At 40.7% G+C, this 18,305-nt stretch overlaps 1 protein-coding gene across 4 annotated transcripts in view; it reads right to left on the minus strand.

Moving 5' to 3' along the window:
- NPNT (nephronectin) overlaps window positions 1-18,305 on the minus strand; it is a 75,306-nt gene that overhangs the window by 16,074 nt on the left and 40,927 nt on the right. For all 4 annotated transcript variants that reach the window (XM_032860401.1, XM_032860430.1, XM_032860411.1 and 1 more), the window contains 4 exons: window positions 17,747-17,866; window positions 15,802-15,936; window positions 15,395-15,517; window positions 13,035-13,418 (listed from right to left, as the gene is read on the minus strand). In XM_032860401.1, coding sequence (XP_032716292.1) covers window positions 13,035-13,418; window positions 15,395-15,517; window positions 15,802-15,936; window positions 17,747-17,866 — 762 coding nt within the window. The remainder of the gene's footprint in view (window positions 1-13,034; window positions 13,419-15,394; window positions 15,518-15,801; window positions 15,937-17,746; window positions 17,867-18,305) is intronic.

Consider the following 18,305-nt stretch of genomic DNA (forward strand, 5'->3'; position numbering starts at 1 on the left):
AAGTGGGATAGAGGGAGAGGGAGAAGCAGATTCCTTGCTGAGCAGGGAGCCCAACGTGGGGCTTGATCCCAGGACCCCAGGACTATGACCTGAGCCTATGGCAGATGCCCAACCAACTGAGCCCTCAAGGAGAACTCTGAATAGAGTCTTGATACCTGTTGTTAAATGTGATGCTATAAAATTGAAATATATTAGTGAATTTGGACATATTCTTTGGTTCAAGAGAATTATTTTAATCAATGTAGAAAATGTTAATTAAAATAAATGACTAGTAGGGACACCTGGGTGGCTCACTCGTTAATCGTCTGACTGTGGCTCAGGTCATGATCTCAGGTTCCTGGGATGGAGTCCCACACTGGGCTCCCGGCTCAGAGGGGAGCCTGCTTCTCCCTCTGCCTGTCACTCTCCCTGCTTGTGCTCTCTCTCTGACACATAAATAAATAGAAATCTTTTAGAAATAATAATGAAATAAATAAAATATCATTCTTGCCTAAATAACCAAGATAAACACTTATACATGATTTTTGTCATTATTTTCCCTGCTTTGTATTTTAGCTAACAGTCACTTTAAATGCAATATATATATTGCAATATATATATATGCAATATATATATTTTATAAAAACAAACATATCTGATACTGTGTAGTAATTGGACTATTAATTCTTAGAATGGTATAGTGATTTAAAAAAGGATAGTAGAGGGGCACCTGGGTGGCTCAGTGGGTTAAAGCCTCTGCCTTCGGCACAGGTCATGATCCCAGGGTCCTAGGATCGAGCCTCACATCAGACTCTGCTCGTCAGGGAGCCCATTTCCTCCTCTCTCTGCCTGCTTCTCTGCCTGCTTGTGATCTCTGTCTGTCAAATGAATAAATAAAATCTTAAAAAAAGGATAGGAGAAATGCTAACTATAGAATTCCTCTATTGTCTATCTTTTCTCCCTCTATTCTATCCTCTTTTTAATGCAGTCAAGAAACAGAATCCACTGGGTAGAAGGCACTGGGCTAAGAACTTATGAAGAAATGTGATTACTCTTGCCTCATAGGGTCTAGTTTCCAGAGGCAAAGACAGACTTCTAACAATTTCTCCAGGTAATGAATGTTTTAAAGACAAGTAGAGGAGGCTGTGTGAGCATGGGGGTGGGGCCTGGGGGCTGACTAAGCTAGCCTGGGGAGGACAGATGCATGAAGATCTCTGAGAGGTGGTGCTCACAGCACCACAGGAAGGATGCGTTAATGTGAGCTAGTGCCCTGGAGAATGAAAGGTTGTGGAACTCAAAGATCCTTCTAGCTCTAGAGCTCACGGCACGGGAGGCAGGATGCGGGAGGAAGGGCACCAAGTAAAGCCAGAGACAGATGTGAACAGATTAAAGCCCTGTAGAGATTTGGGGCTTTATTCTGGTAGAAGCTGGAAGCCTTTACAAGATCTCAGGTCAGGTGCAACATTCTGGCTGTAGCGTAGAGAATGAACAGGAGGGAGGTGATAGTGGAGGTCAGAGAGCCATTATGACCAAATGAGCATAAACTAAAGAAGGGTCATATAGTCTTAGAAGATTCATTTCCTACATTTTTTCCTTCCATTGGCCAATGTTTTACCCACCAAAACATATCACTTGCCCAGTGCTGCTTAAGGCCTTCTGAATGAACTAAAACAAAGGAAAGGTGTAGGCATGAAGCGTGCAGACAGCTGGGTTAAAATGGGATTGGACTATGCTTAGGGACCTGGTACTTTCCCCCTGTGGCTGGAGGGCCCTGGAGCCGTGAGAAGAATTGGCCACATGAATAAGCAGGATATCTCTTGAAAAAGACCCTTTGACTCAGCATTTTCTATTAAATATATTTTCCCCAGGAACATAATATTAATATATAGCTTGTGTTCATAAATGAGGTTTCCTAAATAGTCAACAATACTTTTACCCAAAAAGCATTAAGAGTAAGCACAGTGAAGTAAAAGTAAATATTATCATACACCCCTCCCACCGCCAGACTTCTTCCGAAGAGTTAACCGTAGCAAAATGTAAGCACTGTTTATTAAAGGTAGTTTTGCAAATTCTGTTTCTGTTCCAGGGTGGCTACCTTGACATTACCCAGGCTAGTTCTGGCATTTGTTGTGAGACTAAAAGATTAAAGATAACACTGTCCTAAGTTGTTTCTATGGTTAGGGCTTCGGTTCAGTGGAAAAGAATGGTGCATATGTAACTCTCAATAGTCTGAAGGCTCTTTCTGAAAGCAAAACCTAGGGGATTTTTAAAGACTACAGAGGGGGGATGAATCACTGGGGTTTTATGAGACAGTCTCCTGCCTCTCTCTCTCCACCCCCAGCCCTCTCTTTCCCTCTCCAGATGAAGAACATACGCCTTATAGCTTTAAATGACCAGAGAGAAGCAAATAAAAGGATTGGAAAGGAGTATTTAGAATTTCCTTAACCACATTAGAGAAAATTCTTAGCTATATACTGATTACTAGTAAAAAGAAAAGGGTTTCTGGGCTCCACAGATATAAGCCCTTGTCTGCCAAAGCTTTCATCCCATAGGAAGAATCTAAAATGTTCAAAAGATAGCCCTTTGGGCTGAGAGTAAAGAGCAGAGCTGGAAAAAATTAAATCTCTGGTGAAAGGTGGAACTGCTTCAGTATTCAGTAAGGAGCCCAATTTACATGGCTCACCTATTTCTCCTTTAATAAAATTTCAGAACAACTCACTGCCTAGGGCAATCCCAGGAGAAGAGACCATCTAAAAGAGAACACAACTTTTCCAGAGCCAAAGAACACCAGACAAGTTCTATTCTCTTCCCCTCTTCCAAAGCCAAGGAAACTGGAGGGTAGCCCTGCCAGGAGCACTCCAGAACAGGTGACGTGGGGAGGGGGGGAGGAAACCCACCTGCTGTGCAGGACACTGTCAATGCCCTAAGACCAAAGAAATCACTTTAAAGGAAAAACAGCTATTATTTTTGGTATTTATCAGACACAGCCTGTAACATGTTTCCCACCTAGATAGACTCAATCTCTCAAAAGGCTGTTGTCACCATGTGCATAGCAAAGAAGTTGATGGGATCCTATCTCTTTTAAAACCACAACTGTTCACCTAGTTACCATGAACACCTAAATGAAGTATGATATTCCATTATTTGGTCAAAATTAAAGGGCATGTGAAGTAGCTAGGTTTCCACTTGTATTTTCTCTGTTCACCCAACAGCTCACACTAGTAAATCGATTGGGTCCAAAAGGATCTGTTTAGCCAATAATTTGGCTAAACATTAAAATATAATGAACCATAATAAAAAACACCATAAAAACATAGACTTGGAACCGAACATAAAATGGGGCTGTATTTTTATGAGTTAAGTAGGGAATGGTGTCATTACTCTATATGAATTCAACAACAGCAACAGAAGTGGTAACGGCTACCGTGTACTGAGTTCTTCCTACATGGTAAGAGTTTCATGTGCAACCACAACAGCTCAGTGAAGTAGATACTGTTATTATCCCCACGGACAGATGAGGAACCGAAGGTATAGGAAGATTCCATAACAGGCCCCAGGTCACAGTGTGGCTACAAGCGCGATATTTTTCCTTAAAACATTATCAACAAATGTGCATTCAACTTAAAAAATTTTTGATTTCTGACTTTGTCACGTTCACCAAGAATTCAATTTGTACCTTCCAGAGAGAGCTATTTTTTCTCTTACCAGCCGCCATCAAATCAAATTAAATATAAATCCAAAATCTTGAAAGCTTTCAGGATTCACTGCGCCAGATCCTGACCTGTAAGCAGTGACAACTCACTCCTTCAAAATGCTAGCAGAAATATAATCTACAGGGAGATGTTGGGCATCTTCTCGGGGTCCCTCTAGGCCTTGCTGTTTACGAGAAAGCAAACTAGTTTGAAGACCTTTTCACCCCTCAGCAGAAACAATCTTTTTACTCATTACCACACAGCATCAGAAAAGAGGTCCTGTTTTCATGACTAAGAACAATGTGATCACACCAGCCACAGACTATAAACTCCACAGAAGGAAGACAAGAGATGGAAAACGTACACAGCCCAGCGGTGCAGTGATCAATAAAATGGAAAGTTTTCTTTTGACTGCCTGATACTTGGAATTTCAACACATTCTCAGGATCTAGAATAACAAAGGAGTAGGGAGTCTGGTTCTCTGATAAGGCCACTCCTAAGAGCACCTGACAGACGTTACATTATATTCTGTAATCTTTATTTGGCAACACTTTCCTTCCTTATGTGACCCAGAGGCTTCATACCACATTTTAGGCACAACTGCTACATCTCAAACACTCCACAGCTGGCCAGTTCTGTCTCCACTGGAGACACTGTTCCACTGGCTGGAACTACCATTAGGGCTTAGTGTGGAGTAAGCCTGCTACTCAGTGTAGTCCGCACATCAACGGCACTACCCGTGAGCTTGTCAGAAACACAGAATCTCAGGTCCTATCCTAGACCCACTGAGTCAGAATTTTCACTTTAACACATTTCCATGTGACCTGTATACACATCAAGACAAAGTACTTCCTTAGCAGGTCTGATTTAGTAAATGTGCGGTGCGGATTAGGAATCTACATCTTAAATAAGCACCCGAGGTTATGCTGGTTCAAACAAGTTGAACTGCTGACAAGTTGGGAAAAAATCTGCTTCCTCGTCCAAGTGGTATTACAGTCCTTGCAGTAATCTGAGCTTCCTAGCTCAAACTGGACATGTCTGACACTCAATTGTAAAGACCATTTTGAAAAGCTAAAAATAGAAGTTAATAAAATCTTTAATGCATTTTTTAAAGCCAGTATATTCTAATAAAATTAATGCGATTGAGAATCACAATTCCATGGGGTACTTCTTCAAAACACACAGCTCACTCTCTTCCTGGGGTGAGTGGGATTCTATGAGTGGTCTCTCCTAAGGAATCACTCCTAGAATGAATTACAGTGGCCAACAGCAGTGGGAATGAGAATAGTAAACCTCACTGAGTGAGGACAATGAAAGGACAAGGAAAATCACCCCAAATATCATCAACTGGATATAGATTCACAAGCACTAATCTGCTCTTTTTTTCTTCCAAACGTCCATATTCACCCAGACATACGGAGACATGTATTTTGCACCTGCTTGGGGCCAAATGGTATATACAGTCCTCTGCTTTTTTTTAACTTACCCTTTTTATAACATCAGTGTTTTCCCAAGACATTAAATATTTTTCAGAAAACACTGCTGCATAATATTTCATCGTATTGCTAGACTAGAAACGCATTTCCCCCTAAGTTCCTTTACTTCGGGTTCTACATAAAGCTTTTCTTATGTTCTTTGCTTTGGGATAGCTCCTACATGCTCTGATCCCAGATTTTTGTCTTTGGTGCTCAGTCTCTGACTTTTTAGCAATTCCCTGCAGCCTATCTCTGGTGTACAAATAGGCATCCTACCAATTAAATCTCCTTTTCTTGCCCTAAGTCTGCCCGGCATCTTTCTGCTCTGAGCCCCCACCACCAGGTTCTTCCAGAGTCCAAGATCAGCTCTCCAGTCTCAGAAACCATGCAAATGAGAGCTAATGCACAGAATATGTCCAAAGTCATGTGTCGCATAAATAATAGAGGGGAGGATCAAAACTGGATCTTCTGGTTCAATGTTTTCTCTCCTTAGCAGGAGTTAAAAACTCCTCAGTTTCACATGCCTCAACCCTATTTCCCTAAATCATGCTCAAAATTTAGAGGTATATGAGAGTTTTCTAGAGAAACTTTGTTTTCAATGACTATACTAAGCTGTACTGGGGTAAGAAAAAGCTAAAATAACTTTGATCATTTGGGGACAAACTATCAGAATCAACAAGTTAAATATAGCTAGTTCAAGCATTCGAAGAATAACTTAGATTGAGGAAAAAGTTGATTCCAACATAAAATTTTATTTCATTCTATTCAATAAATATTTTTGAGTGCCTACTATGTGCCAGCCATTGTTTGTTTATTTTTTAAAGGTTTTATTTATTTGTCAGAGAGACAGAGAGGGCACAAGCGGGGGTGGGGGGTGGTAAGGCAGAAGGAGAAGCAGGCTCCCTGCTGAGCAGGGAGCCCAATGTGGGACTCCATCCCAGGACCCTGGGATCATGACCTGAGCTGAATGAAGGCAGACGCTTAACTGACTGAGCCACCGAGGTATCCCTGTACCAGCCACTATGTGACTATTTCAGGGGAAAAATACCTGGGGAATTAATGGCTGCCCACAAATCTGCACTATAATATAGTTGGCAACAGAGGGAAATGATTTAGATTAGAAAAACATATTTAAAGAAATTCCACTTAGAGTCAATATTGGGTCAGATGTGACTCTTACCTATCTTTGGACCCTATCATTTGAGACAGATTTGAAAAATGAAGGATGTTCAAAGGCAACCCAAAAAGATTGCTAAGTGGTTGAAAAACAGTCTTTCTAAGAAAAGGTTTAGGAAACAGAAATTACTGAGCCCAAATAAGAGACAGTTAAGTAATTTCTAGAGAGTGTTCTTTGAATACATGGAGTATAGATAGGGTCTGGAAACACTGAGCAGCTGTGTCCATCAGCCACAATTACCTGACAGTACTGCACTAGTATAAACTATCATTTCAAGAATTTAGATTAAATACAAGAAAGAATATCTCAACAGTAAGATGTGTTATTGTGAGGGACTTTAGTCTCCCTTAGTGATTTGAGATATAACTGGAATGATTTCTTTAATACCTTGGGTGCCTGGGTATTTCAGTGGGTTAAGCCTCTGTCTTTAACTCAGGTCATGATCTCACAGTCCTGGGATTGAGCCCCGCATTGGGCTCTCTGCTCAGCAGAGGACCTGCTTTCCTCTCTCTCTCTCTCTCTCTCTCTCTCTCTCTCTGCCTGCCTCTCTGCCTACTTGTGATCTCTGTCAAATAAATAAGTAAAATATTAAAAAACAAAAAAACCAACCTCATACGGACATCACATTTGGGTTATTGACTGATGTTGGTTTAGACGAAAATTTTTAGCCCCAAATTAAAATGTAAAAAGGCTGCATTATAATCATTCCATCTGGATTGCTTATTTGAAGTCTGATTTTTTTTGGTGTTTTGAAACCCTTTCTTTTGTAGTAGCAAAAGGACAAAAATACCAGTTTCAGTGGTATTTTGTTTATACCTACAAGAAATGTTGTTTTAAGGGGCTGTTTCTTAAATCTTTCCACATTAAAAAATGAAAGGTACATAACTTCATACAGGCCAACTTTCAAATAAAAAAAGTATAGAGCAAGAATTATTTGAGCTAGTCTCAGGAGTTAGGAAATATATTTTTTGAGACATTCTATCACACTGACATCATTTGCCTTCTCATTATCATCAAATTTTCAAATTTAATAATCCACTGAATAGAATGCCAATCTCTAAAAAGAAAAGAGGAAGAGAAGAAAGAGAGGGGAAAATGGTCGAAGCACCACAGTAAAAAAAATAAGGAACAATCAGAAAAGAATATTTTTTAATTCTTAAATATAGATTAAATGTGTTATTATATTAAACTAGCTTTTGTATGGAAAATCTGATTACATGATAATTTATTTTCAAATGCTATGAGTGATTTATTCATTCTTTTGTTCCACAAATGATGTTCAAGTGCCAATTATGTGCCAGGCATTACTCTAGGTCCTTGAGACACACCAATGAACAAAACAAAGATCCCTGTCCTCAAAATATTGTATTCCAGTAGTGGATACAATGGACACAATAAGTAAGTAAATAACACAATACATTAGAAGGTGATAAATGGTATAAAAAAGAGAAAAGTAGTGGAGAGGTATACTGGTGGTGGCTGGTAAGGGTCACAGTATGGAATACGGGCATCAGGGTGGTCTCCCTGGTAAGCTGACATTTGTGTAAAGAGGTGAGAGAGTGAGCCAAGCTGAGAGCCGGGGGAAGAGTGTCCCCGGGAGAGGGAACAGTTGGAGCAAGAGTCCTAAGACAGGAGCAGTGAGGATGAGTGAGGAGGCTGGAGCAGATTCACGAGGGCACAGCGTGAGATGAGATCCTGTAGGACTCTGTGAGACACCGGGCAGGCTTACATCCATATGGAACCAAGCGCATGCTGAGGCACAGCTGTGAATGCTGACATCTCATTTCTGTTTTAAAAGATCTTAAAAGATCCCTCAAGTCACTGGATTGAGAGAGGACCACGGAGGGGCCAGAGTGGAAGCAGGGAGACCTGCCGAAGGCTCCTGTGCTGCAGGTCCATGGTTCCTCCCTCATAATGCTGAAACCCAAAAGCTCGTTCTGTAACTCAACCAAATGGTTTTTGGTAGCCAGATGAGCGTAAACAGTCCTATGTTTCACTGTAGAAACATGAATCTGTTTCAGTATACGTATGTACCTTACTACTTTTCTAAACTCTGAAAAATTCCATATCCCACAACTCATGTGGATAAAGGAATTTGGACCTGTCCTCCCCCGGAAGAACAGCTTGGGTCAGGGAGGCAGCACAGGAGATGGTGAGAGGTGCTCCCACTCGAGACAGAACTTGAAGGTAAGGCTAACACCATTTCCATACAGATTACACTAAGAGTAGTTAGAGAGGACTCCAAGTTCTTTGGCCTTAGCAACTGGTAGAACAGAGGTGACATCTCCCGGGATGGGAAAAGCTGCAGGTAGAATGTGTTTGGGCTGACAATCAGAGTCTATCAGAAATGCAGAGTCTGATACATATATTTGCATCTCACTGGAAAGGTTAGACAGGCAGGGGGATACCTAAGTCTAGAGTTTGGGGAGAAGTCTGGGGTAGAAATGTATTTGTGTTATAATTTTTTTTTCTTGATTTCCCTTTCCTTGATTTTCCTGATTTCCTAAAATACCTTTAGTCCTTCCTCAGGGAGACAATACATAATTACACACATAACACACACATTATAAAGAAAAGCTCTATTTCACAACCTCTTCCATTAAACAAATATATATCTTTCAATGTAAAGAAAAATACAACTGAAGTATGGGGCTGTTTGGAGACTGCCCAACAGTGGCTGTCATTAACGTCACCTGAACATTTAAATGAAATGAGGAGAGCCAAATTCTATTCTCAGACCCATGGAGAGATAAGGATGGCTTAAAAAATTATTTTGCCAGAAGCGAGGAAAATATCAATGAAGAGATGGTGTTGAATGAAAATAGTTCTAAGGTTCCTTTCTGCTCTCACAGTTTGTCCTGAATTTGCTCAGCAGTTTGGTCTGAATTCAAAACTTAGAGCCCTCCTTATTCATAAAATATGCTATAATCACAAGACAGTAAATTAAGAAGTGTCCCAAATACCCTCATCCATGCAAACACTAAGCAGGGCTCCAGCCGAAGATGAACACGAACGGAATCGATCTGGGGCAGTAGTGTCTGGAGGCAGCAAAGCTATCTGCGACATGTGGCCACCTTGGCATCTGATCAAGAGAATTCTTTCCCAGGGCATGTCTTTAAGATCACACTCTCTTAGAATGAGACCTCTCAAACATCGTGGGAATTCCATGTTTCCCCAGACTTATCTTGCTCAATTCTATTGTTAAACTTTAATGTGACTTTTAATTCACATGTGTTGATATGAAGAGGAATGATGGAAAGAAAGACATACTTTTTTTTTTTTAAAGAGAGATAATGAATGCCAGCCAAGTGAGGAGGGGCAGAGGGAGAGGGAGAGAGAATCCCAAGCAAACTCCATGCCCAACACAGAGTCTGACCCGGAGCTCCATCTCACAACCCTGAGATCATGACCTGAGCCAAAATCAGAAGTGGGATGCTTAACCTACTGAGCCACCCACGTGCCCCAAGAAGGACATACTTTTTACAAAAAGAGAAAATATTAAAAGACTCAGAAACATGTTATCTCTGTCAGAGTGTGTTTTTATAGTAAGTGGCCAAGTTTTTATGACCCTACCTTAAAGCAACATAATAATATAATTATTTGCCATACTTAAGCACCCAGGAACAGACATGATAAAGAGATTAAAACAAAACAAAGCAGAGGAGTAAGAAAGAAAGAGGCACTGCAGAGACAGAGAGCAAAGGAAAAGAAGGGAGGGTGGGGGAAAGGCAAAGAGGAGAAAGATTTAAAAATATCATTTTCAGGGCGCCTGGGTGGCTCAATTGGTTAAGTGTCTGCTTTCGGCTCAGGTCATGATCCCAGGGTCCTTGGGTTGAGCCCTGCTTCAGTCTCCCTGCTCAGTGGGGAGCCTGCTTCTCTCTATCCCTTTGCCTGCCACTCCCCCTGCTTGTGCTCACTCGCTTGCTCTCAGTCATTCAAATAAATAAATAAAATCTTGAAAAAATAAATTTTCAAATAAAACATATGTGTATGTGGGGCGCCCAGGTGGCTCAGCGGGTTAAAGCCTCTGCCTTTAGCTCAGGTCATGATCCCAGGGTCCTGGGATCCAGCCCCGCCTCGGGCTCTCGGCTCAGTAGGGAGCCTGCTTCCTCCTCTCTCTCTGCCTGCCTCTCTGCCTACTTGTGATCTCTGTCTGTCAAATAAATAAATAAAATCTTAAAAAAAAAAAAAGAATATGTGCATGTGAAACATACTACTGGATCTACCATTGGAATCCTCTAAAAATTATATTTATTGCCTAAAACATAAACAATTACAACTACATCAGAATTACAGAATTTCACTCTCTCTTTAAATGGACAAGGACCTAGAAGAGAAATTTGAGAGTCACATACAAGCAAAGAGAAGCTTCTTGTCTTTTAAAAATTCACAATGTCAGTGTTCTTTTCACCTGTTAAAAAAAAATTTGCACAAGAATTCAATATAAAGGAGCGAAGTTTGTTTCCATCAGGGAGCCATGGGCAAAGAAGAAGAGGAGACAGGAGGAGTGAACGCAAAGGTGGCTAACAGCAAGCATGGTGACATGTGACAGGTAAATACAGGGAGAGTTTGCAAATTGTAAAATTACACATTTTGGTCTGCTAATAAAGGAACGACCTCTTCCTCCTTCAAAACTTGCTGCTTTACCTCTAGCCTCTATTTCTATGGGTGATACCATCCTTTACCCACTCACCCACTGAAAATCTGGGGGTCTCTGATGTGATCTAGCTCTAGTCCTCTAGATCCAACCACTGGACACAGCAAACACAAGGGACAGGTTTACCAGCAGGTTACTGCCTATGTGAGCCTGCTTCCTCCATCTGTGCCTTTGGTGTCCCTATGAACTCTAGTACCTAGTTATCCTCAAGCTCTTTGCCCCCACCCACCCCAAAACTTCCTTCCCCAAGCCTGACTGGGTGCTCTAATCTCTCTCATTAACACAGTATCCCAGTTATCTTCTGGGTAACTCTCTTTCCCACCAGATTATACTTTACCTGTTTTATCTTTGTAAATCCAATGCCTAATACAAGGCCTGGAATTCTAAAACACATTCAAAAGTATTTAGTGATTAAATTTAGTTAAATTAAAAGTTAAAGGGGATGCGATATAGTTAGGTTTCCCATCTCTGAGAGTTTCTGAATAAATCTAAATATGTTAGGAGAAGTCTCACACTGGATAGGAAATGAGATCTATTATATGACTTCGTGATATTCCTTCCATTTCTACACACACTGTGATCTGCCCAGTTGACTTCCTTTTATACAGTTCTTTATAATATTTAACAATAAAGACATAGGACTTACACTTTGTACAGCTAATTCTTTTTGTGTTTCATTCTTATTCCAGGCATGGCCCATGATGGAAATGCCATTGTAAAGAGCTTATTAAAAACATGACAACACATAAGACCTTCAGTAGCCAAAGCAATCCTGAGAAAAAGAACAAAGTAAGAAGCACCATGCTTCCTGATTTCAAGCTATACTATAAAGCTATAGTCATCAAAACAGTATGATATTCGCATAAAAACAGTTGTGCAAACCAGGGGAACAAAATCAACAGTACAGAAGTAAACCCAAGCATATAAGGTCAACTAATATTTGACATGGGAGCCAAGAATACTCAATGGAGAAAAGACATTTAAATGGTTCTGGGACAATTGGATATTCGCATGCTAAAGAATGAAAATAGACCCTTATTTTATATAACATAAATATATTAACTCAAAATTGATTAAAGACTTGACCATAAGACCTCAAACCATGAAACTCCTAGAAGAAAATATAGGAAAGAACTCCTTGCTGTGGGACTTGCAATGAATTTTTGGATATGATACCTAAAGCACATGCAATAAAATAAAAAACAAACAAACAAGTGGGACTGCAACAAACAGAAAAGCTTCTGCATGGCAAAAGAAACCATCAACAAAATGAGAGGACAACCTATGGAATGGAAAAAAATATTTAAAGACAATATATCTGATATGCGGCTAATATCTAAAATACACAGGGAATTCATACAACTCAATAGCAAAAAAACCCAACTAATTTGATTATAAATGGGCAGAGGACCATTTTCCAAAGAGGACACAGATGGGCAACAGACGCATGAAAGAGGCTCAACATCACAAATAAGGAAATAAGGCCACAATGAGATACCACTTTGTGCCTGTTAGAATGGCCATGATCAAAAAGACAAGAGATAACAAATGCCGTCAAGGAGGTGGAGAAAAGAGAAACTTCGTGCCCTGTCCATAGGAATGTAAATTAGTGCAGCCACCATGGAAAATTGGAGGTTCCTCAAAAAATTAAAACTGCAACTACCACATGATCCAGCAATTCCACTTCTAGGTATTTATCCAAAGGAAATGAAAATATGTCAAAGAGATAGTCCCATGGTCACTGCAGTATTATTTACAAAAGCCGTAACATGGAAACAACCTAAGTGTCCACCAATGGATGAGTGGATAAAGAAGGTCTGGTATAAATACACAAAGGGATATATACGCAATTCAGCCTTAAAAAAGAAAATCCTGCTATCTGAGACAATGTGGATACATACACCTGAGGCATGATGCTAAGTGGAGTAAGTCAGAGAAAGACAAATACTGTATGATCTCACATATTATATGTAAAATTAAAAAAAAAAAAAAACTTAGAGAAAACGGTCAGAATTGTGATTACCAAGGGTGGTGCTAACTTTTCTAGGACTTACTGAACACATCTCCTCTGGGTTTCTGAGGATCTGTCTGTATCCTGTTGTCAACTGTGATCCATCGCGGAGAGGTGGTGACAACGGGCACTACGGGTGTCAGCTGGGTGCCTGTGCTTTCCGGGCTTGTGGCAGGTGGTAAAGTTCCGAGTTCTGTGAATGGGGGTGGGGTCGGCTCTGGCGTTGGCCTGGGTGCAGGTCTTGTTGTTGGCTTTGAAGTGGGCCTGTTGGTAATAACAGGAGGAACATATGGTGTCTTCAGAGGCCACCTAGTACCTCCAACATCAGGAATCCAGTTACTATGTCCTCCATCACCCTTTGAAATGGTACCGTTTCCCTTTGGTACATGAATTGGACCTGAAGGTTCAATCATGACTTTTGGAATATCTGAAAGAGTCAAAAGATTTAAATTAGTGTATAACCATCTCTCTCTAAAAGTCTGTGGCATCAAATTGTGAAAAACACATTAGAATATCTCATGCCAACTAGGCTTACTTTTCACATTTAGAATATTCCACTACCGTAAGTCATGCTCTTTTCCAAATAACAACTATGTGTGTGTATGTATGGTATACTCATATACACACATATCCATCCTGCGGATATATGCAAAAATTATGTTGGTATTTCTGTAGTGGATATGTATTACTTACAACACAAAGAATTTCAAGTGTAATATGAAAAAAGACAACAATCCTTGAGATTTTTAAAATGTAGAAACATTCTACGGTTTTTAAAATATGAGAAATGTTTGTTCAGAATCTTTGTTAAGTGTCCCTAGGGCACACATATATTATAAAATCATGTTTTGAATAATCTAAAGACTAATACTTTTGTCTTCCATACTCTATATAAATTCAACTCATGCAAAATATGTTCATTAAGTGTTCCATATATATTTTTTAAGATTTTTTTAAAAGATTTTATTTATTTATTTCACAGAGAAAGCAAGTAGGCAGAGAGGGAGACGGGTATAGGGGGGAAGCAGGGTCCCCACTGAGCAGAGAGCCTGATGTGGGCCTCGATCCCAGGACCCCGAGATCATAACCTGAGCCAAAGGCAGAGGCTTAATCCACTGAGCGACCCAGGCACCCAAAATGTTTTAGTTTTTTTTTTTTTTTTAGATTTTGTTTATCTGAGATAGAGAGAGAGAGGGTGAGCAAGAAAAAGAGAGCATGCATTGGGGGCGGGGTGGTAGAGGGAGGAACAGGCTCCCCGCAGGGAGTCCAATGAGGGACTCAATCCCAGGACCCTGGGATCATGACCTGAAATGAAGGCAGACCATTAACTGACTGGGCCACCCAGGAGCCCCTGTATTTTTTAAGATTTTATTTACTTATTTGAGAGAGAGAGTAAGAGAGCACGAGCAGGAGGGGCAAAGGGAGAGGGAGAAAGAATCCCAAGCAAACTCAATGCTGACCATGGAGCCAGACAAAGGGCTTGATCTCATGACCCCAGGATCATGACATGAGCAGAAACCAAGAGCCAGACACTTAACCGACTGTGCCATCCAGGTACCCTAACTGCTCTGTATATTTTTTAAGTTTGTTTGCTTTCCCCCTTATTAATTTATACAACTGCTTAAAAAAACCTTCAGAGGTCATCATGATTTTCTGTGGAGCCTTTTTCTGTGGTTATCTTCACCAAAAGGAATTAACATTTAATTTCCTGGAATGATATACTCCAGGCCTGGAATATGACTACATGACCCTTCAAAAATCCTTTAAATCCTATGATTCTAAGGTTCATGATTTTCAGTAAATATTTTACTCCAAAACTTTAAAAATTATCTATTGTCATATGAAATGCATGCTAAATTATGGCCTTTAATCTGTACAACTTTCATCTTGGAGGTTATTTTTTTCATGTTTATCTACTAATATAGTCATATTCCAAACAAGGCTGGTAAGGATTTAAAAAGCAAAACTGTCCTAAATTTAGAGAAAATAAATATCAGAATGATTTTTTAATAAAACTAGGACACACAAAACAGGAACAAAAAACTGGTATATATCCAAATTTTCCCCTCTGTCTTAATGTAATGCTAATGACAAACATTTACTTCTGATTATAACAAAATCAAATTCTCAGGAAGAGCTCCATCATTTCTTGCCAGCCATATTGAGAGGTTTCAGCAAAGGAACTGAACGCTTTTAAGATTCAATGTATTACTGAGTCTTTAACTTTTTTAAAATACCTGAGCAAGTGATTTGCCTGTTTGCAGAAAATAAAGACTAACATTATTAGCTATAAAAAGTATTTTTTGGATAATTAATCTCGTTCTTCATCTTTCCCTGTAATGGCCTTCCTGTAATCCTGTATTTCCTGCTAGAAATCAAAGCCAGGAGAAAACCATTACTCACACACACAATTCAGTCCATCACCCTCGTATCCATCTTTACATTTACACTTGTAGGACCCGTGTACGTTGTAACATCGAGCAAAGCGGCTGCACTGATACTGACCAAGGGAGCATTCATCTATATCTGCATCAGGAAACGGGAAAAGAAGTTTATGTGTGAGAGCAGTATGATGACATCAAAGATATATAGAATTTAAAAAAAAATTTTTTTGGAAGGTCCACGTAAAACCAGCAGATGAACAGAAGAAACAAAGTACACATGCATCCAGAACTACCAAAAACGGCTGCATGGGTTTCTGTTCAGTGCACGGCCAGCAGCCTCCCCTCCACCTACGTCCCAGTCACCACCCCAGTAACAGAGCTTCCCGCACCCCAGGAAGAAACAAAGTGATGCCTAAGGTTCGTTACCGTGACATTGGTATTTGCCTCCAATGTACATGAGGTCAAAGCCTTTATGACACTTGCAGACGTAGCTCCCAAAAGTGTTGACACACTGCCTAAAACGAGGGCAGGAGGCTCTTCCGGTAACACATTCATCAACATCTAGAAGCAGAAGTCAGTTGCGTCTTAGAAAGAACAGCAGCATGTTCAGGTGGAAAGGATTTTAAAACAAACATCGAGAAACAGCTGCCTGGCACAGAGTGGCTCATCCTAAATGTTATCCGGCTGGTAGCCCCGACGGGCTACGTAAATTCCCCATCTCCAAATTCCAACGCATCCTCCTAACCAGAGCTATCGTGTTCCCGCACCACCTCTCTGCCCAGACCACACCTGTATGCCTTGGTTGCTCTGACTGGAAACATGAGACATCCTTAACAATAGCCTGAACATCCTTAACAATTCCCATAACCCCAAATCATCAGGCCCAGTTAATCAAGTCTCATCTTCTCTTCACCCACTGCCACTACCCTACCTGCCATCTTCCACGTTAGACTGTGACAAGGGCCTCTGAACTGGTCTCTTCCCCACCAATCTCACCACCTCCAGAGGATTTCCAATCAACTGTCAAAATGATTTATTGCAACCTAAGATTGGAATATTAAAACTCCTCAACGGTTCTACTTGCTTTTTAAATTAAATCCCCATTCCTCAGGATGTCCATGAACACCCTGCATTATGTCATCCTTACTTAACCTACCAGTTATATGTCAAGGCTCCGCCCCTCCTACTCAGTGTGCACGAAGCCACATGGGCCTGCTTTTCTACCTACCCCCAGCCCCTGGTCTCTCTTACTGAGGTTCCCACACTGTTTCCACCTGCTTGGTGGTTCTTCACACGGCCAGTGGTCCAGGTTTACTGCAGGACTTTCCCTGACCATTACTTTCTAAAAAACACCCTTTGTGTTTCCCTCTTAGTACCTCATATTAACATTGAGTATTGTTTATAATTTTATTGGATATTTCTTTTCCCTCTTTCCTATTAGAGCAACAGCTTTGTGAGAATCAAAATCCTGTCTGCCTCGTCCACTACTATATATCCTAGCAGTTGTCACAGTGCCTGAAATATAGAAAGTACTAAATAAGTCTCTCTTGAATCACTGACTGCCTCTATTCATTGAGTACGTACTACATGCTAGGTACTCTGCTCAGCTCTTTGCAGACATAATGCATACAATGGTTGTATGTGGCATTACTCCCATTTTTTAAAAGATTTTATTTATTTATTTGCCAGGGAGAGAGACAGAGCACAAGCAGGGGGAGCAGCAGAGGGAGAGGGAGAAGCAGGCTCTCCGCTGAGCAGGGAATCTGGTGCGGGGCTCCATCCCAGGATCCTAGGATCATGACCCGAGCTGAAGGCAGACATTTAACTGACTAAGCCACCGAGGCGCCCCGCATTACTTCCACTAAAGATGAAGAGACTCAAGCTCAAAGAAAGGAAGTCTCTTGCTTAAGGTTACCTATCAAGGACTTGGCCCACTAGGTTTGAAATCAAAGCCCGGATTTAATCACAATCCTATACCGTCTCCCTAAACTAGAGGAAAACAAACCTAACTCTTTCGCGCAGTACGTACCATCTAGCCCAACCTATTCAGCTTCATCACTCACTGCTTCCTAACATTCTAGAACTACAGAGCTCTTCCGCTTTCCCTGAATACTGTGCTCTTTTAAACTTCAGAGCCTTTGCACACGAGGTTTCCTCTGACTGAAGCTTCTTCCTGTCCCTCATTTTTAGGGAAACAAGGTTCTCATTATCCATTCAGAGAGAGGTCCTCTCCTGAGACATGTGCTGTCTCCTAAGGACAGCCAACTGCCTGAGGTAGGTAACTGCATGTCTTCCTTACTCCCATCACCTTTCACTTTCTCTTCTTATCCTGCAGGGGCTGCTGACAGAGATGCTTGAGTTTACAACTCACCCACACAGGTCCTCCCATCAGGAGCCAGCTGTAGGCCGGGAGAGGGGCACTGGCACCTTATCTGTCCTTTGACAACATCACAGCCATATTGACAGTTTGCCATGGAGCACGTCAGGGCACCTAGAAAGAGCGTAACTGGCTGACACAGAGAGGCAGTGGACAAATTCTATAACCGAAATAACGGGTCTCTTTTTTTTTTTTTTTCAAACAATGAAGACAAAAAGGCCTCAATTATCCAACAGTCGCTATTCTTCATCTGGGGAAGATCTGTAATGCATTTAAAAGATGAAAAGACAAATATAAAACTTTATCTCTTATAGATTATCTAGAAATTTTTCTAGGAGCTAAGGAAAGTGAAGGATTGAGGTAATTTTCCAGATTACTCATGCTAAATGCTGGTCTTCACCTAAACATCCAATTAACTTTCTCAATCTCCCATTACATTTTTCTAGGGTCAATAGTTGACTCCCTACCAGATCGTACATTAGAGGATTCTAACATCACTACTAAATGGTCTTAAACATGCATTCACCTAATTCTAAAGGTTCCATGTTAAATA

This window comes from Lontra canadensis, unplaced genomic scaffold (genome assembly GCF_010015895.1).
Source record: "Lontra canadensis isolate GAN:19392208 unplaced genomic scaffold, GSC_riverotter_1.0 scaffold1, whole genome shotgun sequence".
Classification (NCBI taxonomy): Eukaryota; Metazoa; Chordata; class Mammalia; order Carnivora; family Mustelidae; genus Lontra; species Lontra canadensis.